The 27,275-nt window shown below is 42.4% G+C and overlaps 1 protein-coding gene across 1 annotated transcript in view; it reads right to left on the bottom strand.

The window, feature by feature from the left end:
* Positions 1-27,275, bottom strand: part of LOC145403962 (uncharacterized) — a 138,901-nt gene that overhangs the window by 104,972 nt on the left and 6,654 nt on the right. The window contains exon 2 of the mRNA XM_080275562.1: positions 7,238-7,395. Coding sequence (XP_080131688.1) covers positions 7,238-7,395 — 158 coding nt within the window. The remainder of the gene's footprint in view (positions 1-7,237; positions 7,396-27,275) is intronic.

Below are 27,275 nucleotides of genomic sequence, written 5' to 3'. Positions count from 1 at the left end.
CTAATGCAAAGAAAGCAATATAAGCACAGATTAGGATCTACACAGATAACCCTGAGTTAACGGTCACTACTCTTACTTTCGACCTGTGATGGGCTGTGGATCACTGAGGGTCCCTGTTAGTCAAGTGACCACCATCGGGATTTTTTTTAATGTACCAGGGGTCACTGCTTCAGGATGAAACTTGTGTACTTGTCCCACATGGGAGAGTTCCTTGCCTCTGGAGCGAACGGAGCTAGGGCCTGATTGACTGCTGCCTACCTTAAAAGTGCCAGGCAAGGCTGCCGCACCATCCCTAAACATCCACACTGTGCAGTGTGTAGCTTCCACGTTATGTCCACAGACTTCCCATTAACTCAATGTACCGGTTTATAATGTCATGCCGTAACTATTATTTTATTTGTTTACTTTCTCTTTTAGGTTACTCAATCGGGTAGCTTATAGATAAAGTATTATAGAATGTGACTTTCCCTTTCCAGTGTTTCCTATAAAATTTCGAAGTCAGTTTTTCCATGCTGCATGGTGGTGTTTCTCACTTTTTCCTGGAGGGTTTGGTGGTGGGGGGAGCCTTCTTGCTTTACTATCCTTATCCTTCAGCATGTAGAGTTAGATCTTGTAGTCATAGTTTTCTCTGTAACAAGCAGCCTCGATAGGACCATAAGGTCTGTTGCTGTTTGCTTTCCTGTGTAATCCTGTGTAATCCTCCTCCTCCTCCTTTCCTTTTCTGTCTTTCTTCTCTCTCTTTCATCTTTCCCACAATTAATCCATAATATACGGTCTTTCATTCTCCTTCATCTTCCATTTCCATCGCCTCACCTCGTCTGCCTTTTCCTCGTTCCCTCTTTCTTTTTCTTTCCCTCCTTCTCTCCATTTTCTCCTTCCCTTTTCTACTCCATTTTTTAATTCCACTGTTCACATTTCCTCTTTTCCCTCTTTTCTAACCTTTTCACTTCTTTCTTTCCTGCACCTTTGCTCTTTTTTCCTATTCCCTTTCACCCTTTTTCCCTCTTTCCTCCCCTTTCTTTTCCACGCCTCTCTTCGGATTCATGGTCTTCGCTCCATTACCTCATTTACACTTTCCATTTACCTTTTCCATTGGCCCTCTTTTGTCTTTCCCTCCTTTTTTCTATCTGACGTCTCTGTTTGTTTCTGTTTTCTAAGTTATCTTGTTCTAAATCTCTTTCCGTCAGTTCTGTCTTTTTTTGTCTTCTATTAATTTTGGCTCAGATTTTTTTTCTTGTGTGTTTGTCTCCCTCCATCTTCTCTCTCTCTCTCTCTCTCTCTCTCTCTCTCTCTCTCTCTCTCTCTCTCTCTCTCTTAATGTATGACCCTTCCATCTCGTTCACATTCCATTTCCCTTGCGCATGTCTTTTCCTTCCTCTCCTTTGTTTCCTCCTTTTCTTCTTTTTCTTTGTCTCCTTTTTTTTTTTCTTTCGCTGTGCCTCCTTCACCTTACATTTCCCCTGACTATAATTATTTTTACATTTCCACTCCCTCGCTCCCGTCTGTCATTTCCTCCCTCCTCCTTTCATCTATCCATCTTCCCTCTACCATTCTCTTGCTTTTTTCATCTCCTCTTCCGTCCATCCCCACTATTATTTCATTTTTCATTTAGTGTCGTTTCTCTTCCATTTACCTCAATCATATTTTTTTTTTTTTTACCGACTCCCTGTATGTCGTTATTTCCTCTTTCTTACCGTCTCCATTTCCTGTTCCTCCGTTACATTTTTTTCTCTTTTTTCCACTTTTCTTTCATTTCGTATCACTTTCCATCCACTTCCTTTGGCCCCTGATCTTTTTAGTGACTGCTTGTGCGTCCGTTTTACCTGCACCGAAAAACAACAGATAAATGAGAGCAACATGAACTTATCTTGTCCTTGTTATTGTAGAACTCTTTGAACCTTCACAACACTCAAGTTTTCATATATTTTCACGGGGTATATTCTCATCCTTCCTTCTTCTCTACAGCATATTCCATTCACTTCTCTGTCCCCCTCGTCCATTTCTTCACCGCCACGGTTGTGTTGTTGGAGGATATTTTGAAATAAGCCATCACTCAGACCATTTTTTCCACAACAATCCTTTTCACAGAGTATACCTTCTTGCTCCAGTCCCACCTCCCACCGGAATTCCAGCCCATCCCACCCATTCCCTTGCCCATCCTCCCCATTACTTTTGCTTTCCCCCCTCTCCGACGGTTTCATTGACACTGCGTAGTTAACACTGTCGACGAACGCCCTCCTTCCCCTTCATCTCTCTCCTCGACTGGTTTCTTCTTTCTCTCTTCTAATCCCTCCTCTTAGTTCATCCCCTTCACCGTTCGTTTCTCCTGTCTCTAATTAGTTTATCTGCCCTTCCTCGTCTGTCTGTCTTTTTCATCTTCCTCCTCGCCGATTTTCTTCTCTCTCTCCGAATCCAGCCTCATAGTTCATCTCCCTCACCGTTCGTTTCCCTTGGCTCTGATTAGTTTTCCTGCTGTTTCTCATCTGTCTTTCCTCATTCTTTCCCCTTCCGTCTGTCTCCGGTTCTCCATCATTTTCGTGTCGTCTTTCCTTCTTTTTCTTCTGCATTTCCTTCCCTCATTTCTCATTTCTCTTGCCCCAGAATTAGTTTCCACCTCCTTTTGTCTCTTCTTCCTCGCTTTTTTTTCTTCTTTCCTTCCTCATTTTCTTCTTTCCTTCCTCTCTCTTTTACTTTTTTCCTTCTTCTCTCTTTTTCTTCTTTCCTTCCTCGCCTCTCGTTATCTTGTCCCACGCTTATTTTCGTTTTATTTCCTCTAATTCAGCTTTTACGTGTTCTTTTGCCTCCGTGTTTCTCATCTCAGCTCCTTGTCATCCCTCTTTTCTCTCCCCCGTTCCTCCTCCGTTCCTGTCTTCTTCTTTATTTGCTCTCGTATTTTTCTTTTTTTTTCTTCAACTGTACATTTTGCCTCCCTCTCCTCTCATTTCCCTTGCCTCTAATTAGTTTTCACATCCTACGCCGTCTTTCCCGTCTACTTTCGTTCCATCCTTGTATATTATTTTCTCCCATGTTTTTAGGCCCGCGTGCGCAATAGTGACCGAGGGATATTACTTTTCTCGGCATGTGTATCAATTGTGTACAAACAAAATAACTCAGTCTTGATCCGAGTTTAACCAGACTTGATGAATGGGTTGAAGTCAAGGGACTGACCTGTTGTTTTTAAAGCAGTTGGACTAAGTCAGTGTCACGTGTCACGTATTAACTGTGACAGTGTTGAGCCGATTTAGATCGAAATTGGTAGGAGAGTCGAACGTAAGAAAAGAACGAAGGGACTTAATTTTGAGAAAAATCAGTCACAGGGCAGTGTCAGAATTCGACCCGTGTGAGTGTATGTGTTGTCTAAATAAGCAAAACAGTTTATCAGTGATTTTCATCAAACTTAATGGAAGGATTCTGGTTAAGCCATGGGGTTGCCATTTTAATTGAGAACAATGGGTTAAAGATTATGGCCATATGACAAGATCAACTTAAATCGTTTTCATTCGACTTTTGCCAAACTTTGCGGAAGGATTTAGGATAATTTAAGGATGAAGGAATTTGTTTATGGGAGAACAGTCTGTCATTTGTCAAGGTCGCAGGGCAGGGTCGGATATTTGATACTATAGCTTTGCCAATTTTTATTTAATCTGTACCAAACTTAGTGGGAGGATGGAGGGTCCGTGAAGGATGAAGAGATGCAATTATGAGAACCATAGGCCAGAGGTGAAGGTCTCAAGGCAATGTCAAGTATTCCGCCCGTACACCATTTGCAGAGCGCAGGTATTCCATGCTTTGAGCGCTTCTTCTTGTTCTATTTTCTGCTAATACTCCACGTTCTATTTTGTCTCTGCATTACTCATGGTTCTATTTTTCTTTGCACGTTACACGATCTTTCTTTTTTCTAAGACCGTTTTTCTCGTTCCGTTTCGCTTTCCCCCCCCCCCTCTTCTACGTTGCATTCTGTCTCCTTCACCTTGCATATCCCTTGACTCTAATTGTTTTCCTGCTCCTCCTCTTCTGTCTCCGCTCCCTCCACTCTCCTCGTTTCTTTCCTCTTCTTCATTCTCTTCCTTTTTTTCTTTATCTTTTCGTGTTTTGTGTTGCATTTCTTCATCTTCATCTTTAACTTGCGATTCTCTCTCTCTCTCTCTCTCTCTCTCTCTCCGTGTTTTGTGTAGCATTTCTTTTTCCTCATTTATTTGCGATGGCTTCTCTGGTGATTCTCTCTCTCTCTCTCTCTCTCTCTCTCTCTCTCTCTCTCTCTCTCTCTCTCTCTCTCTCTCTCTCAAGTATCCGGTTTTTACGTTCAATTTCGTCGTCCCCGTCTCTCACATTCCCTTAGCTGTCAATATTTTTCCTGCCACACTCCATCTGTCTCTTCCACCCTCTTCTCCCCTCCTTCCTTCACCTTTTTCCCTTCCAACCCGTCTTTCGTCCTTTTCGTTATCTCTCTCTCTCTCTCTCTCTCTCTCTCTCTCTCTCTCTCTCTCTCTCTCTCTCTCTCTCTCTCGTTTTACCATTTCATCTTTCACCTCGCTATTCCCCTGACTCAGATACATTTTCCCGTGCCGCCTCATCTTTCCTTTCCTCCTCTTCCATCCTTCATTCCTCCTGTTTCTTCCTTCTTTCCTCCCTCCTTTTCTCCTGCTTCTTCCTTCTTTCCTCCTGTTTCTTCCATCTTTCCTCCCTCCTTTCCCTCCCTTATTCCCTTCTCCCATGCTTCTTTGCTTTTCTACCCGTGCATTTTTATCGATATATTTTAGTATTTAGACCCACAGAAGATATACCATGATCAGCCTACGTTATGGCCAAGTGGTTAAAATTACCCTCTATGATAAATGCCGACCCAACAGCGCCAGGGTTCAAATCCAAGGGAAGACAGCTGGCACCATCTGACCCGGGTGTTCGTTTACCTTTTGTGGGTTGTTAGGTCAGCTGGGTACGTAGGATAGGGCCAAGAGGAGATAACTGTAGTAACTTTGGTGATGCAGTGGCCTTGTATCCTAGTGTAATGAGCTAATAGCCCGCCACAATCTCAAAGGCCAAAGTTACGAAGATGACCACCGCGACTGATCACCACCTGGAGCCTGACCCCACACCTTTACCCTTACCTTTTCTTCATCCATTCATACATTTATCTTACTCGTGGAATAAATACCATAGTCACATTCTACCTTACACGCTAGCTGTATATTTTTGCATAGCTCTCTTTAAGTTAGACCCATAAATCAGATACCATAGTTAGTCTACCTTATATGCTGTCCTTAAATTTTTGTTTAGATATTTTCGGAGTAGATGCATAGAACAAGCTATTTTCAGTGGCAACCTTATCAACTGTCCTTATTCTTCCTTCCCTCCTGTCATTTACCTTAGATACCTGCTGTCCTTCCTTCCCTCCTGTCTTTTACTTTAGATATCTGCTCTCCTTCGTCTTCTTTCCCTTCTGTTTTTCATTTAGACTCATTGCACACATACCAGTCACTCCCTGTCCTGTAACATAAGACTTTCCTCTTCCACGGGTCATTTGCATTCATCCTTTACGTTCCTGACAGATCCCCCTCAACGTTCAGTGCTCCCCATTTTCCACGCCCTGCCCCCTTCAGTTTCCCCTTCACTGCTCTCTCTTCTCCACTTTTTTTTTCCTTCATCCACCTCTATTTATCTTCCTCGCTCACCTCCTATTACACGCTCTCCTTTTACACTCACTGTCTCCACCGACTACTGTATACCCATCCTTCCTACTTTCCGATCCTGCTCCCCATCTCTTACATCCTCCTTTCTCTCCCCCTTCCCCTTCTTTCTCCCTCCCCTTCCCCTTTCTTTCACTCCTTCCTTTCCTCTTCTTTCACTTTCTCCTTCCCCCTTCTTTCAGTCTCCCCCTCCCTCATCTTTCAGTCTCCCCCTCCCTCTTCTTTCACTCTCCCCCTCCCCCTTCTCTCCCCCCCCCTCCTAACCCTTCCTTCGCTCTCCTCCTCCCTCTTCTTTCACTCTTCCCCTCCCTCTTCTTTTACTCTCCCCCTCCCCTTTCTTTCCTTTCGCCCTCCTCTGTCTTTCACTCTCCTCCTCCCCTTCTGTCACTCAATCTCTTTTCCTTTCTATCACTCTCCCCTTCCCTCTTCTTTCTCTCTCTCCCTCCCCTTCTTTAACTCACCCCTCCCTCTTCTGTCACTCTCTCCCTCCCCGTTTTACACCCCTTTCTCCTCCCCTCACCCCCTTCTCTCCCCACCCTCTCACCCTCTCCTTCTTCACCCACTCCCTCCCACTCCTACTCCGCCTCATCTTCAGACTTAATAAAAGTAAAGGAGTGTCAGATTTAAGGCAAAGACACCCCACACTCACCGAAAACAATAACCCACACTTGGTATACCGGTCCAAATAGAGTTAGGAATCACAGCTGCAGCCAAGATGAGATTAGAGCCAAGATGAGATTAGAGCTGAGATGAGATTAGAGCCGAAATGAGATTAGAGCCGAGATGAGATTAGAGCTGAGATGAAATTAGAGCTGTGGTGAGATTAGAGGTGAGATGAAATTTGAACAGGGATGATATATATATATATATATATATATATATATATATATATATATATATATATATATATATATATATATATATATATATATATATATATATATATATTTAGTCGACGTGTGAGTTTAGTATTTTTCTTATCTCGTTAAATTGAATGACAGGTAAATCAGTGTACCTGGAATATTGTGTTTTTGTATATGGAAGTGGAATCTGTACCCCTTGCATGTGTGTGTGAAAGGTATATGAGAGACCTACTGTATGTGTGTAGCTGCCTGTCTGAGTTTATATCTGTTTGTGCATGTGTTTTTTTATGAAGGTATGTATATGTACGTCTTGTGTGTATATGTGTGTGAGGATGTAGGTAAGGAGAGAGAGAGAGAGAGAGAGAGAGAGAGAGAGGTAAAGTTACGTCTGACGAAAAAACTCACTCCACCTCCCAAGCAACATAACAGCTTTAATTTTTCCACTAACATCTTGTCTCTGAGATTCGTGGCCTGTTTTTCTTTTTTTCTCCTGTGTGTATAAGTCTGTGTTTTTTTATTTGTGTATGTTTGTATTTATGTGTGTGTGGGTGTCTGTCTGCTTGTCTGTCTGTCTGCCTGTTTGCCTGCCTGTCTTGTCTGTCTGTGTGAATGAGAAAGACGGTTTCCTCTAACAACACATAACACAGCATCCTGAAAAATCTTGAAAAAGTAATTCTTCCCACTTACATCCTTGTGTCCGAGATTCTTGACTTGGCAGGGAAGTCGGGCGCGGTGTCCCCTGACCGCGGTGACATTGGTGGGGGGACTGGCGAAAACGGCCGAGCTGGGGGAGTTGCCGCGCCCCCAGGTGATACTGTGCTGGGGGCCGCCCTTGTCATACCGCCCTGGGGAGGAGGGGAATGTGAAATATTAGTCCAGGCGGTGCAGTGAGGGATGATTGGGTTATGTGTTGGTGCGAGAGGCACTTAAAATAGGCTAAATATTGATCTGAAGGTACTGAAATAGGCTGTGTTGGTTTAAGAGGTGCAGTAGGGGAGGGAGTTTGTTGTGCTGTAGATTAGGTTAGGTAAGGTTAAGTTTACTTCCACATGACAGCTGTGTTGTGGATCTCCCATGTCGCACTACCCTGGGGAGGAGGAAAGATTGAATGACTGTCCATGCAGGAGAAGAGAAAAAAAACGAGAGGCTTCATTTATGCCTGCGATTGTATAAGAAGGGGGAGAGGGCGGATAGCGGAGGAACAGAGGCTCATTGTATTATCGAAACGGTGCCACACGGAAAGAATTTGTAGTTAATCCACCTTAACTTGGTGATGACTTTTTTGCAGCGTCTGTCTTGTAACTCAGTGGCAGAATAAGACAATATTACGGCTATACTCGTATATCCTTTCCATGGCACTTTTCGTTACTGTTACCAAATTCCAATCGCATGTTATAGCTCAGTAATAAGTTTTTATGGCAGTTTTAGTTCAAGTTTCTGTAACTTTGACTTGTATAGTAGGTGACTGGGTTTCTTCTACCCTGGGAGGTACTGTACTGCCGTAAGAGTAGCGTGTGACTACAGCTGTAGTGACCAGCCTCAATTGTGACTCTCAGGCGTGGAACTCTGCCATTAGTCCAGCCTTAAGACTCACACCATTACAAGTCTAATTACACCCATCTCAGGCTTTTTTTGACCATTTTGCATCCGGGTGGCTTCAGTGGAGGGCAGACGGCCGTAAAGCCTGGATAATTGCTGCCTGATGGTGCCTCGTCTCTGCTATTAGTGATGGACCAAAGCCCGGGAGAGTCGTGAACTCCATGGGAAACTGTGGAGTGACCATCACGTGAATAAGGCACACCTAGTCATGTATGCAACTCTGAGTTTTTAAACGAATATGGAGATGAAAGTAGACGGATAGACAGATATACAGAATGGCAGGGAATCTGGTACTGATATATATATATATATATATATATATATATATATATATATATATATATATATATATATATATATATGTCTCCAGACGGTATTTTTTAGGCCTATGAGTCTTTTGCAAAGCAGTCAGAACCGTTCTCAATTAAATCATTCGGTATAATCCTGTCCTTTTAATTTTATATGTTTGTTTATTTTGCTGTCCGGCAGACGAGTTTATTCCACTTAAAGAAAATCAATCGTAGCGGGATTAGAAAAAAAAAAATCTGTAAATACTTTATTGCCACTATCGTGCTTATTTTTCTTCACAGCACCATTTTAGCGCCTGTGCTGTAAGGCACGTGGCTCCGGTGTCACATATCATAAACATTTTCACGGTGGCGCAGTAACAGTATATCATGGCCCGCTTTCCGTCGCTGTGCATTAGACCACGGTATATCTTCCTGGCTACCGACTTACTGCCACCACCACCACTACCCTCACCCCCACCCACCCCCCTCCTGCTGGTAACACACCCTGTCATGCATCACACCGCTGGGAGGGAGAGTATAGTTTATTCGTTGTACTAAATTTAAGTCGGTACAGTTTTGCTTAATAAATAAACGTAAATTTTTATGTACTGTATTTATAAGTTTGATTTATTTATTGATCTTGCACAACATTCCTCAGTATCCACTTGTATGCTGTTATATCCTTATTAAAAAGATATACGAGACGATACTAAATTGTAAAATGCAGCTTAAAAGCCAAGGAAAAGTGCCAACGAGAAGACGATCTATCACTTGGATGGATGAAGTATAATGTTAGATGCCTCTGTGGTGAAGCCCAGAAGGGATATGTGACCTCGGCTTTCTTCGTGGTTCTTCCCAGCCCACCTAGAGACACCTATTAATTAATTTCGCCGTATTCCAGACAGTTTTCTCCATTTTAGGCAGTGTTCCGACGACGAATGAGGTACAGTAAAAATATGATATGACGGTGATGATGTGATAACAATGATGATGATGATGGTTGTGATGAATGTTTTTGGTGATGTTAATGAAGATGATGATAAAATATGTTTTTGATAATGATGATGATGATGATGATGATGACCTTGGTGAATGTTTTTTTATGATGGTGGTGGTGGGGGCATAGAAAACCTACCACATTCCAGTCTCTACCACAGCGCTTTAGCCTCTTCACTACGAGCGGCATCCTTGTAGACCTAAGCAGTATCGGCAGCAAGAATGAATGTCTAAAATCGTCATCGTACTGCAGGGGTAGATCCGAGACAGTACACATCCAAACAGCCTGCCTACGGGCCTCTTCACACTGCTGTCGGAATAAAACACACAACCGTATTCTCCTTGGCATAAAAGTCTTCTTAACACCTCTTCCAAAGCGACTTACCTTCCATGCAGCACCTTTCTTTCTCTTACTTTCTTGTTGCATATACCTTTCCCGGAGCGATTTATTTTTCATCATACATTTTACCTTCTCTTGTATGTTAAGTAAATCAGTTTAATATCAACACAGCTTACATCAGCAACATACGAAATGGTTGTTAAGCTGTCATGAATAAATTGCTGAGGAAAACGCGTAACGAAATATCCGAATGTAACAGAAATACGGGGCATAAGCTGTTCTGGCGCAAAATATCAGATCATGTAGGTGGGAATGCAGTTTGAACAAAAGAACACCTCGTTTGATAGGTTCAGGACTTGGCATATAAAGGTTCTGAACACAAGGAAACGGCGGAGGTTTATTGTCTCCTAATGCTACTCAGGGGCGTGCTATAAAGGTCTAAAGTGAGTAGCTTAGTTCTGAGTCTCTACGATTTTGATGGGACTCTAAAAATGTAACGCCATAAAGCACGCATGTAGGCACGCACACACACACACACACACACACACACACACACACACACACACACACACACACACACACACACACACACACACACACACACACACACACCACAGTACCACGTTACACTTTTAATAGTTTTTTTTTATTTTTATTAAGCCTCTTTTATCCATATTAAGGTTGATCTTTTATAATGAAGGATTTAATTAAGAATATATCTAACCATTCCCCTTCGAAAACTCTCTTAGTATTATTTTTTACAGAAGGTGGACAGAAGAAGGAGAAATAAATAAATAAAAATGTTATGGATAAAATAGTCTGGTAACCGCAACAAAAAATAAAAATGAAATCCTCATGGTGAAGGGGTTAAGTTCTCCATAACATTTGAAGAAGAGAAAAAAGGGAGGGAGGAAAAAGTTGAAGGAGGGAGAGAAGTTTGAGGAGGGGAGAGAAAAAGTTTAAGGAGGGAGGGAGAGAAGGTGCAGGGAGAGAGAAGTTAAAGGGGAAGAAAGGAAAAAATGGAAGGAAAGAAGAACTGACTTGGGGAGGAGAAGTTTAGGAGAGAAACGAATCATAGAGAGGTGTGTTAGAGAGAGAGAGAGTAATGTAGGAAAATAGGAATAGTAGTTGACGGAAGGAAAACAGATTAAGGAATGAAAAAAAGTTTATAGATGGAAAAGAAGTTGAAGACAAGAACAAAAAATGTCTAAAGGAGAGGAACGTAAGAATGAACGATGAAAGAGAGAAAAAAAGTGAATGAAGAAAAAGCTGCAAGAGCCTGAAGGAAGGAAGGAAGGAAGGAGGGAAAAGATGAGTGAAGGAGAAGTTGAAAGAAAGAAGAGGAAGTGAAGGTAGGATCGGTGAAAGACAAAGTTGAAAGAAAGAAGAGGAAAAGAAAGGACATGAAGGAAAAATTATAGAAAGGAAGGAATGCAGGAACGGAAGAAAAGTTGAAGACAGAAGGAAATTGAAGGAAAGAACCGAAGGAAGGAAAGAAGGAAAAGTGAAGGAAAGTGTGTCCTCGGTACGGTATCGTGAGAGAGTTTGAGTTTGCTGCCAGATGGGTGGGGGATAGGGTTACAATCCTGTCTGTCTGTCTGTCTTTCTGTCTGTCTATTTGTCTGTCTATCAACCTATTGATCTGTAATCTTCGTTTTCGCCACTTCTTCCCCTCTCTCTCTCTCTCTCTCTCTCTCTCTCTCTCTCCGTTAACAAACCCATGTATAATACCACCCGCATATTCATTCAACATCACACACACACACACACACACACACACACACACACACACACACACACACACACACACACACACACACACACACACACACACACACACACACACACACACACACACACACACACACACACACACACACACACACACACACACAGCGGTATTAATATTTTACTACGCACAATAATACTAACAGACGGGACGAAAAAAAGATACGCCGCAAAATACGCAAAAATACGCAAAACTAGTTGATTCGACCTGGTTGTTATTCAGGGCATCCAGCAGTGCTTAAAATTCCACTAAACGTTTTTGTGTAATGAAATTGTAAAATGAGAGCGATGTATTGTGTGGTTCCCTCCCCTCCCCACCCCCATCCATCGCGTTTCCACTTACCTCGTATTCCTCCCTCCCCTCTCCGTTCCTTTCCTCTTCCTCTCCTCTTCTCCCCTCTTCCTCTCCTCTTCTCCCCTCTTCCTCTCCTCTTCTCCCCTCTCCTCCTTTCTCCTTTCCCCTCTCCTCCTCTGTCCCTCCTCTCCTCACTTCTTCTCCCCTCGTTTCCCTCTATCCTCTCTTTCCCATCCCCTCTCTTCCCTGACTTTTCCTTCCCCCCATCCGTCGCCACTCTTCTTCTTTTTACCTTGGCATCCTTTTGCATCCCTTCCTTTCCCCTTCACTATACTTCTCCTCCTCCCTTCACCACCCCTTTCCCTTCTTCTCGCCTCCCTTTACCCCCTCTTCTCCCTGCTCCATCTCCTCGTCCCTCACCCCCTTTTTTTCCCCCCCTTTTGTTACCCACTCCATTTCATTCCTCTCCATTCCATTCCATTCCGTCTCCTCTCTTTTCCTCCCCTTCTGCCTCCTCCCTCTCCCCTCCTTCCGCTTATCCTTTTATCTCCTCCCCTCCTTTCTCCCTCGCCCTCGCCCCTTGGCCCTCTTCTCTCCCCCTCCGTCCCTTCCCTTCCCCAACTCCTTTTTTTTTTTCTGCTTCTCTACCATTCCCTCTCCTCCTATCCCCTCCCCTCCCCCTTTTCGCATTCAGTCTCTCGTTCAGTCTCTCTACTACCTCTCCCCCTCATTTCTCTCTCCCCTCCCCTCCCCTCCCCTTCCCTTCCGTCTCATTCTTTCCTCTGCCCTCACCTCCCCTCTGTACCTCCTCTCCCCTCTCCTCTGTTCCTCCGCTCCCCTCTCCTCCCCTCTTCAATTGTGTTCACCACTGCTTACATCCTGCCTTCCCTTCCTCTCCCTTCCCTTCTCTTCACTTCCCTTTCCCTTCCCTTCCCTTCTCTTTCTTTTCCCTTCCCTTCCCTTCCCTTCCCTTCCTCACCAAATTCTGCTTTCTCCCGTACCGTCTCCTTACTGCCGTCTCTTCTCTTTCCATTCCCTCTCATGCCATCTGGTCCTTCATTCTATCCGACTCTCTCTGCTCTCCCCTTCCTTTCCTTTCCTTTCCTTTCTCTTTCTTTTCCCTTCCCTACCTCTCTCTTTCTTTTCCTTTCCCGTCCTTTCTCATTCTTTTCCTTTCTTTTCCATTCTCTTTCTTTTCCCTTCCGTTCCTTCCTGTTTTCCTTTCCCTTCCTTTCTCTTTTCACTTCCCTTCCTTTCTTTTCCTTTTCCTTTCTCTTTCTTTTCCCTTCCCATCCTTTCTTTTGTCCTGCTGTCTCTACTCTCTTCAGTTTTCCCTTCCCTTTTATTTTTAGCTGTCCTTCCCCTTCCCTTCCCTCTCTTTCTCTGCTCTCTCCCATCTTCTCTTCATTTTCCTTCTTCTCTCTGCTCCTTCCACCCTCCCATTTCCTGCTTTCCCTTCTACCCTTCCCCCCCTCCCCTTCCCTCCCCCTCTCTCTCTCTCTCACACACACACACACACACACACACACACACACACACACACACACACACACACACACACACACACACACACACACACACACACACACACACACACACACACACACACACACACACACACAGGGCAGTGTACAATGAGGTATTTTGTACTATATTTATACATTCACAGCGCACACTTAATCCACCTTTGTTAAGGTTCCTCTGAACTGGAAGGGATAATATACATATATATATATATATATATATATATATATATATATATATATATATATATATATATATATATATAAAGAGAGAGAGAGAGAGAGAGAGAGAGAGAGAGAGAGATACCAACACACACACACACACACACACACACACACACACACACACATGCATACATACGAGGTCTGTTCAGAAGTATCCGACCTTAGGCTCTAAAAAAATAAAAAGCTAACCTGTTGAGCAAGAACACTGTAGGCCCCTTCTGACTTGACACACGGAGGCCAGCGTTCATTCCATTGCCCGAAGCATTTTTCATATTCGGTTTTCGGTATCTACTCGTAAAGCAGGTGCGTCGTCGCATTCGCCATGATCTCTTCCCTCGTCTCAAATCGGGAACCCTTCAGCGGAGTTTTGCGCTTGGGGAATAACCAAAAGTCGCACGGGGCCGTGTCTGGTAAGTAGGGCACCTGCCGGACCTGCAGGATGTGCTTGGTCAAAAATTCCTAAATCAGTTGAGAAGATGGGCAGGGGCGTTGTCATGGTGCAGCTTCCAACTCGCCACTTTTCAAAAAGGTCTAGTCTCTCCGCCGAACTGCGTCACGAAGACGACGGATAACGTCAAGGTAGTAATGTTTGTTGACAGTCTGACCTTCTGATGCGTATTCGTGATGCACAACACTACGGTAGTCGAAAGAAGCTGTCAACTTGCGAGCCCATTTCAGACCTGTTGCAGACCTGTCGTGCTCATTTTGACCGAGGGGACATTGCATGCTTCCACTGGGACGATTGTTCTTTGGTTTCTGGATCTTACCCATACACTCAAATCTCATCTCCAGTGATACCGGCCTTCAGAGTCTGGATCGCGATTTGCACACTCCAACATGTCTTAAACGACGTTCATCCGGAAGAAGAGATCATGACGAATGCGATGAAGCACCTGCAGGAGATACTGAAAATCGACTTTGAAAATGCTTCAGGCAGTGGTAAGAACGCTGGGCTACGTGTGTCAAGTCAGGAGGGGCCTACTTTGAGGGGGATTAGTGCCCTAGCTTAACAGATTAACTACCATATTTACTTTTTTAGAAGCTAAGGTTGGATACTCTCTGAACAGACCTCGCACGTTTCGTTTTGTTTCGTTTGTAAAGGCTCCAACATGCTTCCATGCCTGTCGGTCTGCCAGTCTGTATTACACGTGCAGATACTTTTTTTTTTTTTCAATATATTACATCAGTACACACACACACACACACACACACACACACACACACACACACACACACACACACACACACACACACACACACACACACACACACACACACACACACACAAAGCCATCCCTTTATTGACAAACGGGTACATAGGAAGAGTAATCCGATTACACACACACACACACACACACACACACACACACACACACACACACACACACACACACACACACACACACACACACACACACACACACACACACACACACACAAAACACCATACATCTATTAATCTCTCACTTTCGAGGGATTACTCAGCCATTGTCGAATATTTAATTACACAACTTTTTACATAACGCCGGGTCGCTTTGAAATGATTGGCGTGCAGATATTACCATTATGTTAATTATATTGTTAATAGCATCATTAATATTATCTGGGCAATAATTGAGGCCACTGTGGTTTGGTTAATGATATTTTTCGCCTGTTGAATACTGATAGGATACGAGGGGGGGGGGATCTGTAATGTAAATATAATAGTCTTGGGGTAAGGTGAATTGAATCCTATATCCTTAATTTACCCATCACATGTATAGTGTTCCTGGGCTTGGTTGCCTTGTTCAGACATTTTAGGTGATCAGTTACCCTTCCTTGAATGGCACTGAGTGAGCAGTAAACCTCAATAACTCCTCGAAAGTAAACCTGATGGACCAGATCCGGTTACAGCGCCTTAACCCGCTACCGCCAGGCATCCATTTGGTTACATGGTCACCACATAACAGTAAATTGTTTCTTGGGCCATATACATGACAGAAATATCACATGTCATTCAGTGTAGAGTCGCCTAAAGGGTTGCAGTACGTCATCGTACAGGAAGAGTCATGGGAACGGTTTTTATCCCTTTCAGTACAAAGCAGGCTTAACAAAGGCGAATTAAATTTGTATTGTGAATGTATAAATATCGTATAAAATACCTCATTGTATAATGTCCTTTGTGTGTGTGTGTGTGTGTGTGTGTGTGTGTGTGTGTGTGTGTGTGTGTGTGTGTGTGTGTGTGTGTGTGTGTACTTAAGGACGCGTCCACACGTGTGCTAGAACAACTGCTGGCAGCATGTAAACAACACATGCTGGGAAGAGCAACGTCTAGATCATGTTGGCAACATCATGATGAAGTCTCAGTTGCCTGGTATGGACACACTTATCCCATCACCTCTGCTGCCAGTAGGTTTGAAGCTGCACTGTAACATGTTTGCATACATCTCTCCAAATACGGCTGAATACACGTATCCAATATGTTGCCAGCTGTGTTGTCAACACATGTTCGAGTACACGTGTGGACGCGACCTAAGGGGTTCATGTTGACCATACCTAAGCCCTACACGGTTTCGTAGTCAAGGGGTTTATGGGCACTTTATTCGTGAAGGGTCTGACCTAAAAAAATAAAAAATCATGGCGGTATGAGGCCAACATGTAAACAGCCATTGAACTTAATGGGTTAATGGTGGCCGTTCCTATACTCTTTTCACTCTAACTTGTCATAAAACAGTATCTCTCTATCGAGAATGCTGAGTTGTAACTATAGATTTACAATAAAAAATGGTTCTAGTCACGGATAAGTGCCATAGAAGGGATGCGGAGCTGTAGTATTGTCCTCGTCTGCCATTGCGATAAGTGAAATAACATGCAGAAGGACGAAAATATGAACCAGGTTAAGGTGAAAGTACTGTAAAATCCATACGCTGTCGGGGTGAAGTGAGGGTGGAAACTTTAACTCCTTCGATACGAGTGGTCAAAGTAAAAAAAATATATATTTATATGACTACAAGAGTAAAATTTGAAAGACGTACTAAAATGGTTAAGCTGATATTTAAGACTCCGGCATTAGCAAGAGTTTCATGTAGAGACCGCCACACTGAAGATGTCTAGCTCTGTCCTTGGCTGAGTTAAAATTCCTTAGTTGCAGCAAAATTAAATAAACAAGTCCTCATAATCACAGGCTTAATGGGGTGTTTCTCTAGCCTCCTTCACTGGGGATGTCTCTTGAGGTGAGTTGAATCTCCTTGGGGAAACTACAAGATAATATTGAATTGTATGGGTTATGTTAATGGAGACTTTCTAACTCCTTCACTGGGTAGACTTTCTAATTCCTTCTTTGAGTAGACTTTCCAATTCCTTCACTGAGTTGATTTTGTAACCCTTACTAAGTAGACTTCCGTAAGCGGAATAGAACCGATTGGCGGTAAAACACACACACACACACACACACACACACACACACACACACACACACACACACACACACACACACAAAAGGATAATTGAAGGAGTTCTAATGAAAATTTCTGATCTCTTCATTATGAGGGGTCTCTTTCTTTCAATTGTGTGTCGCTAGTTAGAATAAAATACGTATGGTGTTATCGTATTAAAGGTGTTATTGGAGGCTTTGCAAACACTGCACTAAGTCGTCTGGAATTAACTGGAATAAAAAATAAATATGTAAAATATACTACTCGTGATAGCTGATTACATTGACAGAGGAACGACTGTACCTCGACCATCATCCATTCACTTGATGTAGTGCTGCCTACTTCCTTCGTCTTTATCAATGATGTTTTTTCTGCGCCTGCCCTCCTCTCATCCTATTTCTCCCATCCTTCCTGTCACTTTTTATTACTCTTCATTTTACGTCAGGTAGTACTACTCAGAGTGACAAGCCTAATGGTTTCCTTTAACCCAAAAAATCATTCAACGCAGGGTGGTAACCATATAATCAAAGAACGAATTGATATGGAGCTTTCTGTGGTCCCCTTGTTAACGTCCCCCTGTTAACTGGGTGGAGAGACGCAAATGCGGGGTCCATCCGGGAACCACACCCCACAATCTTTCCCGCGTCTCCCTGTGGCAAGCTTCTGTCTGCTGCAAGAGAATATTATTTCACTACAGGGGACGGCTCAGCAGAGGCGGGTGCACGCGTGTTATTGATGGGTCTGCTCTGTTAGACAAACCAGGGTTACTCAGCAACATCAACAACAAGAGCAGTCCGAGATTGCAAACCTCCGCCATGGCTGAGTAATCCCCCGTTTGTATCTCATAATTTTCATGCAAGCATTGTAGGCATTATTTATCGAGTTAGAAGCAAAAGTGCTGAAATTGCCACTATCCCGGAATGGTAAAGAATCCTTTAAAAAAATCCTGGATCCCGATGATGATCCGGAAATCCACCAAAATGTAATGGATTGTTCCTTAGGCCATACTCTACCTCGCAAAAAAAAAAAAAAAAAAAAATCAGTAAAATCTATTTATAGATTTTTGAGTAATCCTGCTAACAGACAAACAGACAAACAAACCAACGCCGGCAAAAACATAACCTTGGCGGAGGTAAGAACATCAACAACGGATATGAATCAAAGAAGAGTGGAGACCATTGATAACATTATCTCTCTTAGTGCAGAATTATATCATCATCGTCGTCGTCACCACCGCCGCCGCCACCATCACATTTCCAGCTCAGTCTCCCCCTTCTCACAGAATTTACTATCATCATCATCATCATCTTTATCATAAATTTCTCCTTGCCTGCCTCAAAGAACTGAATTACATATCATCATCATCATCATCATCATCATCACTATCTTAAGTCTTTTCTAAACCCAGTGGCGTGGGTCCAGGACAATAACAACACAAACATAGCAGTGTAATCAGAGCCCAGCAAAAATGTGCCACACCTCTGTCCACTCGTCAACCAAAAGGGCAACAGCTCATTAACTCAGACAAATAGACGATTTACTTAACATTCCAGTGAAAATTGGTCACTCCCAGATTCACACATTTAGAAAAACGTTCAGTCCGTTAATCAGTCTATCACTCTATCTGTCTGTCTATCTATCTATCTATCTATCTATCTACCTATCTGTCTGTCTATCTACGTACCTAGTATCTGTCTGAATCTGTCTAAAACTGCCTGTGTATCTATCTATGTCTGTCTGTCTATCTGTCCATATACTGTATCTGTTATCTATATTTATCTATCTATGTATCTATCCATCTATCTATATATGTCTGTCTGTCTGTCGGTTTATGTCAGTAATAATAATAATAATAATAATAATAATAATAATAATAATGTACAAGGTTTATTGACTAAGAACATTGTACAATATTACATAGTATAACATAATGTCCAGGTTTACAGTTTGAGCTAAGCATTTTATAGTTACAGCATAAAAAGGTAAACTATTAAAAGTCATATAAAAACATCTTTAAAGAAGGTATACCCAAGATTATGGCTGATTATTTAGTTAAGCTGGTTTACAATATACAGTAGGGGATACTTGAGTTCTTATAGCGTGGCGTTTTACATCTTACTGCTTGGAATAAGTGTTTACCTCTCCTTGTATTCCTGTCATGAACACTGCATACCTAGAGGAAGTAGATGTCTGAGTTCCTTGGATGTTAGGAGACTTATACCAGATCTACGGGTCAGCTGCTCACGTCTACCATACAGTGTCTGTGGGCTAAAATTGACTAAAGCATTTTCATAATCTGCATACCGAATTCCTAGGATGATTCTAAAACATCTTCTTTTTTTCAAGTTTTAGTTGTTGGACTTCGGTTAATACTGGATGCCATACTGGTACAGCGTATTCTAAAGCCAGACGGATAAGCCATACATTCAACGTAAGAAGAACCTTTTGTGTAAAACCAAATTGACGTGTCCTATGTAAGACATAAATGCACCGATTAGATTTATTTGGTCATTCCGGTTTAGAGCTTAGGTGATGTGTACTCCAAGAAGCTTACATTTGTGGACAGTAGGTAAATTGCAGTTAATCAGATTTAACTGGGGGAACACTGCGGGTTTCCTTGATGAACATCCGATTAAAAGTTCACACTTATAGGGTTAGGGGACATTCTGACTATAATACATTAATTTGTAAATCTGTCTAATGTGCCCTGCATAGTAAAAGTAAGTCTGTCATTTATATTCACAATCTCAGCAAGTATAATGTCATCACACATCTGTGTCTGTCTGTCTCTATCTGTCTGTCTGTCTGTCAGTGTGTCTGTTGCCAGACGCCTTTATCCACAAACGAATCCCCTCCATGTCACCTCATCCTCCACCGTCAGGCTTCCCTCTTGCACCTCCCTCTTTCATACACGTCTCCACCTCATCCCTCCATCTCATCCTCATTCTCCTCCTTTCTCTTCCCTCTTTCACCCTCCCACCTCAGTCTCTTACATTCTCTTAGTCAGTCCCACATACTCCATTCTCTCCACATGCCCCCCATCCCCAAAAAAGCAGAGAAAAACGAAAAAATATATATGCACGACTAAAACAGAATTGTGAATACCTACTAAAATTTCCTTTTTCCTCTAGTGGACACTGATGTATTTATTGAAGATGATCGGCGTTACTTACTATGATTTTCTTCTCACATTTAATATATAATTTTTGAGGAAGAACAAGAGACAGGAAAATTCAACCCTTTCGTTTCGTTTGATCCATATATAAAAAGAAAGAAAAAAAGAAAAAAGAAAACTTGCTATCAACACTTCAAAAACGTATCTTAATTACTACGGAAATTATTGTAAGCTTCAAACATTTCTTTGTTAAGTGAAGAAATTTGTAAAAAAAAAAAAAAAAAAAAAATCTTTGTTACCTGGGGAAGTTTATTGTAAGTTAGAAAATATATCTTAGTTACGTGAGGAAAGTTATCGCAAGTAGAAATATATCGTAGTTACGTGAGGAAAGTTACCGCAAGGTAGAAAATATATCGTAGCAAAGTGGAGAAAATTATCGTAACTACGTGGTAAAAGGTTATGTCAGGCTAGAAAATATATCGTAGCAAAGTAGAGAGAAATATCTTAGTTACGTTGCGGAAGGTTATCGCAAGTTCGAAAATATATCGTAGCTGTGAAAAAACATCGTAACTACGTGAGGAAAATCATCTTAAGTTATATATATGATTTTCAGTCGTGATCCCCCAGGCATGAGGTGACCATCCAGTTTCCGAGAATATATGTACAAAATCCCAGGTAATTCGGCCGGCGCACGCCACATTCCCACCTTCCCAGCCATCAATTGTGGCTGGGAAGGTGGCTGGGTGTCTGAGCTGAGGGAAATCGTCTGTGACCAATATTGCCTGAGAGTAGTATCGTCTGTGAGTAGTATCGACAGTGAGTGAGGAGGCAGGCAGTGTATGTGTTTTGGGAATGTTAAGTAGTAGTCAGGGATAATGATTCTCTCTCTCTCTCTCTCTCTCTCTCTCTCTCTCTCTCTCTGTGGTGACGTATTTTCCATTATATTCCTGCTACCTTAAAGACGATTTTATTCAGCTCAGGAGAGACCTCTTTGATGAGCTGAATATAGCCTTCATTAACCCCTTTACCACAAGAGATCCCTCAAGCTGAATAAAATAGTCTGGAGGTGACAAATATAGTATAAACTAACAAAGCACGTCATTGAGCTGATGAGATTAAGTGGAAATACTCTGAGCTTCAATAGGAGAGAACTGTGCTGAAAAAAATCGTCTGGCGATAAGGTGAAGTAAGGAGGACGTCACCAAAATACTGAAGTTTGTCTGATGGCAGTGAATCTTAGACTAAAATCACATGGGAGTGGCAGAAGTAAATATAATAATGTACAGATGATCCAAAAAGTATCGGTCCACATTTCGCGCGAAACAATCTGACACAACAAACGATAGTTAATGCAAAATGCCACTCCGGAATTTTGCTTCATAGGGATGCATCATATGACTTGTTTGTGGTTTTTCCCTGTGACCATGACCTTTGACCGAGTGTTCTCAAAATCGAATCCCTTTAACCTTGCCTTACCCTGAACCATTCCGCAAAGATTGGTTTAGTTTGGATATAAATCGTTATCATAGAAGTATTCAAACGGTATATAATCCTACTGGGACATGGTAAGCTGTATTGATCATTTAGGACATCATCGCCTCCCTCTTGCGTCATATTTTTTGGAGCTAGTGCACCAGGTCCCCGTGTAATCCAGGCGCCTCACGCAACATTCCCCAACCTTCAACGAAATGATGACAATTTTAGACGACCATCCATTTTTCCTCCCACCCTTCCAGCGTCGTCATCGGGAGGTAGTTTGAATATAAAAAAGGTGCCTGAGGGAGGGGACGCCTTCATGTGGTGGTAACGATACAGCTGGGCGGCTCAACTGTCTGGGTATACAAACGTCCCTCAGCTACATGCTTCTCCCCCGCATAGAGGATACTAAACTACAGGAGGAGAGCTGAAGCCCACTAGGTTTACGTTTCATATGAGCCTGGTACAACAAAAACAACAACAACAACACTTACTACTACTACTGCAACTAATAATAATAATAATGATAATAATAATAATAATAATAATAACAATAACAACTGTAATACATCATTCATCATCCAATCCTGTGTTGCCCCAAGAGAAGCATAGAAGCTTACGGCTAGGCAAGTTGGTCCTGACATTTAAGATGAGAGTAACCAGCCTCACTCATCCCTGGGTGGCATTACGTGAGAAATAAATCTCAACCACCCCTTGGATATATACCTTCCTAGGCCCAATCTGATTGGAGCGCCTTAATTACCCACTAAACCACCAGGCGTCATGATTTAGTTACATGGTTACCACCCAGCATAGTAAATGGTTTCTTGGTGTACAGGAAATCATTTGGCTTGTCACTCAGTGTAGAGTTACCCGTAGACAGAAGGAAGAGGAAAGAATGAAGGAAAGAAAGACAGAAGAGGAAAGAAGGAAGGAGAGAGGAAAGGGCAGTCACCCGAGAGCAACACTACATCGAGTGAGTGGATGGTGAGCGCCCCCAGCTACCACAGAAGATAATAATAATAATAATAATAATAATAATAATAATACATGAATATAAGAAGGCAGGCATCATATATTATAAGAAGGGTTAATGTGGAGTTTATAATTCCATCTAAATAGAGAACCTCTTAGACTAAAATAAAAAAAAACGTCTAGCAGTAGCAAGAATTAGGTGAGAGAAAAAAAATAGTGCAAGCAGTTTGAACTTTGACTTTGACCTGGAACCTAGATCTTTGACTATCCTCAAAATCGAATCCCTTCATCCTTGAATTATCCTGAACCTTTCCACCAAGTTTGGTGGGGTAAATCGGATAAAAGCTATTACAGTTGAAAAAATCTGTCATTTAATTACCTTATTTTTCACACTAGCATGACATGGTATAAAAGATCTATGGTCGTTTATCTTGCACACTGATATTATGGTTGACAAACAATTTATCGGTCATTAAACCAGCTATTCAGACTCAGTACAATAAAAAATATGGATCGTTGCCTCATTACCGTACCTTTTGGAGTTAATACAATAAAAAAATGTTTCAGTACTATATTTCTCACTTTTATAATCCACAAAATATTTATCGTCGTTTTGTAAGTATATTTTTCACACTTCCTACAGTAAGCAAATGATGGGTCGTGGTTTAACATATTTCAAACTATCATTACAATCAGCAAGAAATTTATCGTCATTTGATTCCTTATCTTTCACACTTTTATTACAATCAACAAAATATTTATTGTTACTAGATCAGCTATTCTTTCAAACGATTATTAGTCAGCAAAACATCTGTCGTTCATCTTATGACAGTATTAGTATAACCAAAAAGAGATCAGTCGACTTCTAATTAGTTAATCCCTCAAACTAATACTGCAATCGGCAAAATATTAATCGTCACTGAATTACCTTATCTTTCCCTGTTATTAAAGTCAACAAAAGATTTAGCGTTATTTAATCAGCTATTATTTCAGACTATTATTACAATCAGCATTAATTCTAGCGTTCCCCACAGAGCCAATGAAACCGGAGCTGAGCGACGGTTTTCCAATATATTTCGTTATATCTGTTCATTATGAGTAGCCAAAAATACAGTCTGATGCCGTATTTTCCCTTAATGAGCGACAGTTTGGAATAATGTACGGTTATTGAAATAGGATGGACAGTGCCGTATTTCAGAGGCTTTCGCTCTGTGTTTGGGAATGTTAAGCATAGTGAGAGTTAATGATATCTCTCTCTCTCTCTCTCTCTCTCTCTCTCTCTCTCTCTCTCTCTTGTACACAAAAGAGAAATTCACCGCCTCCAGAAACACAGACACACCCACCACATTTCTCTCTCTCTCTCTCTCTCTCTCTCTCTCTCTCTCTCTCTCTCTCTTGTACACAAAAGAGAAATTCACCGCCTCCAGAAACACAGACACACTCACCACATTTCTCTCTCTCTCTCTCTCTCGTACACAAAAGAGAAATTCACTGCCTCCAGAAACACAGACACACCCACCACATTTCTCTCTCTCTCTCTCTCTCTCTCTCTCTCTCTCTCTCGTACACAAAAGAGAAATTCACTGCCTCCAGAAACACAGACACACCCACCACATTTCTCTCTCTCTCTCTCTCTCTCTCTCTCTCTCTCTCTCTCAGTACAGGTCACAACTACATGAATTTCAATGATGTCAGCCTTGATAATGATAACTGAAATGATAGCAGCAAGTAAAACAATAATCTTGATCGTATTAATATTAGTTAAATAATAGATTCAACGGGACAAAGGGATAGAGAACGTTGTATAGAATCTGTGTGGGTGGTAATGTGATAAATAATAGAATAATAGAACAGGATAGAATAAGAGAAACAGAAGCAGCCTTTACCCTCCAGTAGTTATCTTTTTATATCTTTTTTGCAAACTCCAGACGATTTTAATTAGCGGAGGGGTTAATGAAGGTGATATACGGCCACTCCACTCCGAAAAATCTCTCCGGTGCGAAAAAAAGAAATAGTCAGGTAATTACAGTATAATACAGGTGACGTCCACGGTCTGAAGGAGATAATATGACCTTAGCCTCAAGATAAATGCAAGATAAATCGGCTGAAAGACTGAGTTACGGTACATAATTATAACTTGAGCGAGTGTGTGTAATTGCGCGTGAAGGGTAGATTTACATGCTTAGGGCCCGAACGACAAAATGTGATGCTGATGGTGTGATACTGGTTGGTAGGAGGAGGATGATAGTGATGATGATGATGATGTTGATGATGGAGCATTGACCGGACGAGGGACAGTAATGGTGGTGATGATAATGATGGTGGTGATTGAATATTAACTGAACCAGGGACGGTGGTGATGATGAAACAGAAATCCTACATATTCTTTCTCCGACTGGGCACTGCGGTCTTGTGCACTTTCTTCTAAGCGGATTACTGCGGATTAGAAAAGTGATTAATGTTTTGGGTCGTGGGAGTCCTTTGTGTACCCCGAGAGAGAGAGAGAGAGAGAGAGAGAGAGAGAGAGAGAGAGGGGGGGGACACAGGTCATAGCTAGTCTGTTATGTGGTCTGGTGAGCGCGCGCGCGCGCACACGCGCACACACACACACACACACACACACACACACACACACACACACACACACACACACACACACACACACACACACACACACACACACACACATATACAGAGAGAGAGAGAGAGATTCCTACGTCCTCTTCAACCCCTGCTATCACTTTCTCTTCCTGACTCAACTGAGAGGGGAAGTGAGAGAGAGGGAGAGGGGAGAGGGAGATGAAAGGAAGGGAGAGGGCAAGGAGTGAGAAGAGGAGAGAAGGAAATGGGAAAAGGGCGAGTACGTGATGTAAGGGAGGAAAAGAGGTAGGAGGAGAGGGAGAGATAGAAGAGGAAGTTGTGTAGGGACAGGAAAGGGAACAAGAGGAGAGAGAGAGAGAGAGAGAGAGATTAGTGGGAGTTGTGTTGGGAGAGGAAGGGGGACAGGAGGAGAGATAGAGAGAGAGAGAGGGGGGGGGGAGGAATGAAAGGAAAAGGATTATGTAAAGGAAGAAGAGAGAGCACGCAATATGACGCACACAAGAGTTGAATGTGGAGGGAATGGAAGGAGAAAAGAGAAGGGGGAGGTGGAGAGAAAGTAGGGGGAAGAGAGGGGAGGAGATGGTCAAGGAAGAGGAAGATAGAGGAGAAAGTGAGAGAAGGGGGGGAGAGGAAAGGGAGGGAAAGGAACACAGAAAGAGGGATGGGGTAGGGAAGGGGTATGGGACTTCTGAGTAGGGAAGGAATTGGGAGAAGGAAGAGAGGGGGGAGGAAGGGGAGACAGGGAAGGGAGGGGAGCGTTGTAGGATGGGAGAGAGGAGGGGACTGTGACAACTGAGGGGTGGCTGAGAATGAGATGAGTGGGGAAGGGGTGAAAGAGGGAGTTAAATTGAGGTGAAAATGAGAGAAGGTGGAAGAGGGGGAGGGGGAATAGAAGAGGGAGGAAAAAGATGGGAGGGTGGAAGGAAGGAGGGGGTTAAAGTAGAGCAAGAGGGAGAGAAGAGGAAAGGCAATTGAAGGGAAGAGGAGGGGGAGAGAAAAAAAAACAGAAAAAGACTGTGGTGAAGGAAGGGATAAGGGGAAAGGTGAAGGGAGGGGAGAGAGAAGGGAAAGGTGAGATTAAAGGAGCTAAGAGGGAAGGGTGGAAGACTGAGAGAGGGGAGACAAGAGAGGAGAGAAGGAGAGAGGGAAGAGGAACGAGGAGAGAGAGGAAAGTGAAGGAGTTATATATATTGCATTGATAATGATGTTTAAGATAAAAATGGCCATGATGAAAAAGGTGATGATGATGATAATTTAATGGTGGCGATTGTAATAACTGTGGCGCTGATGATGATGATGATGATGAAGAAGTTGACGATTATAATGAAGGATATATTGATCATGATGCTGGTACCGATGATGATGATGATGATGATGATGGTGATAATTACAGAGGCGAAGGATAATACAATAGGAGTATGTAATGGGGCTGGAAGTTAATGGGCTAATTCAACTAAGGAGGGACACTTGAAACTAATTGTACCCCTCACTTAGTCCTCGTCGTCGTCGTCGTCCTCCTCCTAATCTTCATCTTCATCTTCTCTTCGTCTTCCCCTCCTCTTCATCCTCCACTTCATCATCTTCCACCTCCTTGTAATCTTCTGTCTTCCTCCACGCTCTCCCTCTCTTTATTTTTCTCATATTTTTCTTCCCTTTTATTCCACTTACTCCTCCTTATTCCTCCTCCTCCTCAATATTGATCTTCGTCTTCTTCCTTGTTCTTTTATATGCATTTTTGTCTCCTCCTCCTCCTCCTCCTCCTCCTTCTCTTCCAGTGAAGGATAATAATATAGGAGTATGTAATGGGGTTGGGAAGTTGAGGTAATTCAACTAAGGGTGAAACTTGAAACTAATTGTACCCTCCTCTTCCTCTTCCTCTTCCTCTTCCTCTTCTTCATTCTTATCAACATCATCTTCATCATCGTCTTATTTTCTCATATGTCTGCTTTTTCTCCTCTTCCTATTACTCATCCTTCTTCGTTATTCCTCCTCCTCCTCCATATTATTATTATTATTATTATTATTATTTTATTGTTATCATCATCATCATCCCTTTTCTCTTCTTCTCCTCTCGCCCTCTTCCTCCTCC

This window comes from Coenobita brevimanus, chromosome 62 (assembly GCF_032717465.1).
Source record: "Coenobita brevimanus isolate Jiangsu-jjx chromosome 62, ASM3271746v2, whole genome shotgun sequence".
Taxonomy (NCBI): domain Eukaryota; kingdom Metazoa; phylum Arthropoda; class Malacostraca; order Decapoda; family Coenobitidae; genus Coenobita; species Coenobita brevimanus.
This window is presented reverse-complemented; position numbering and strand designations above follow the sequence as displayed.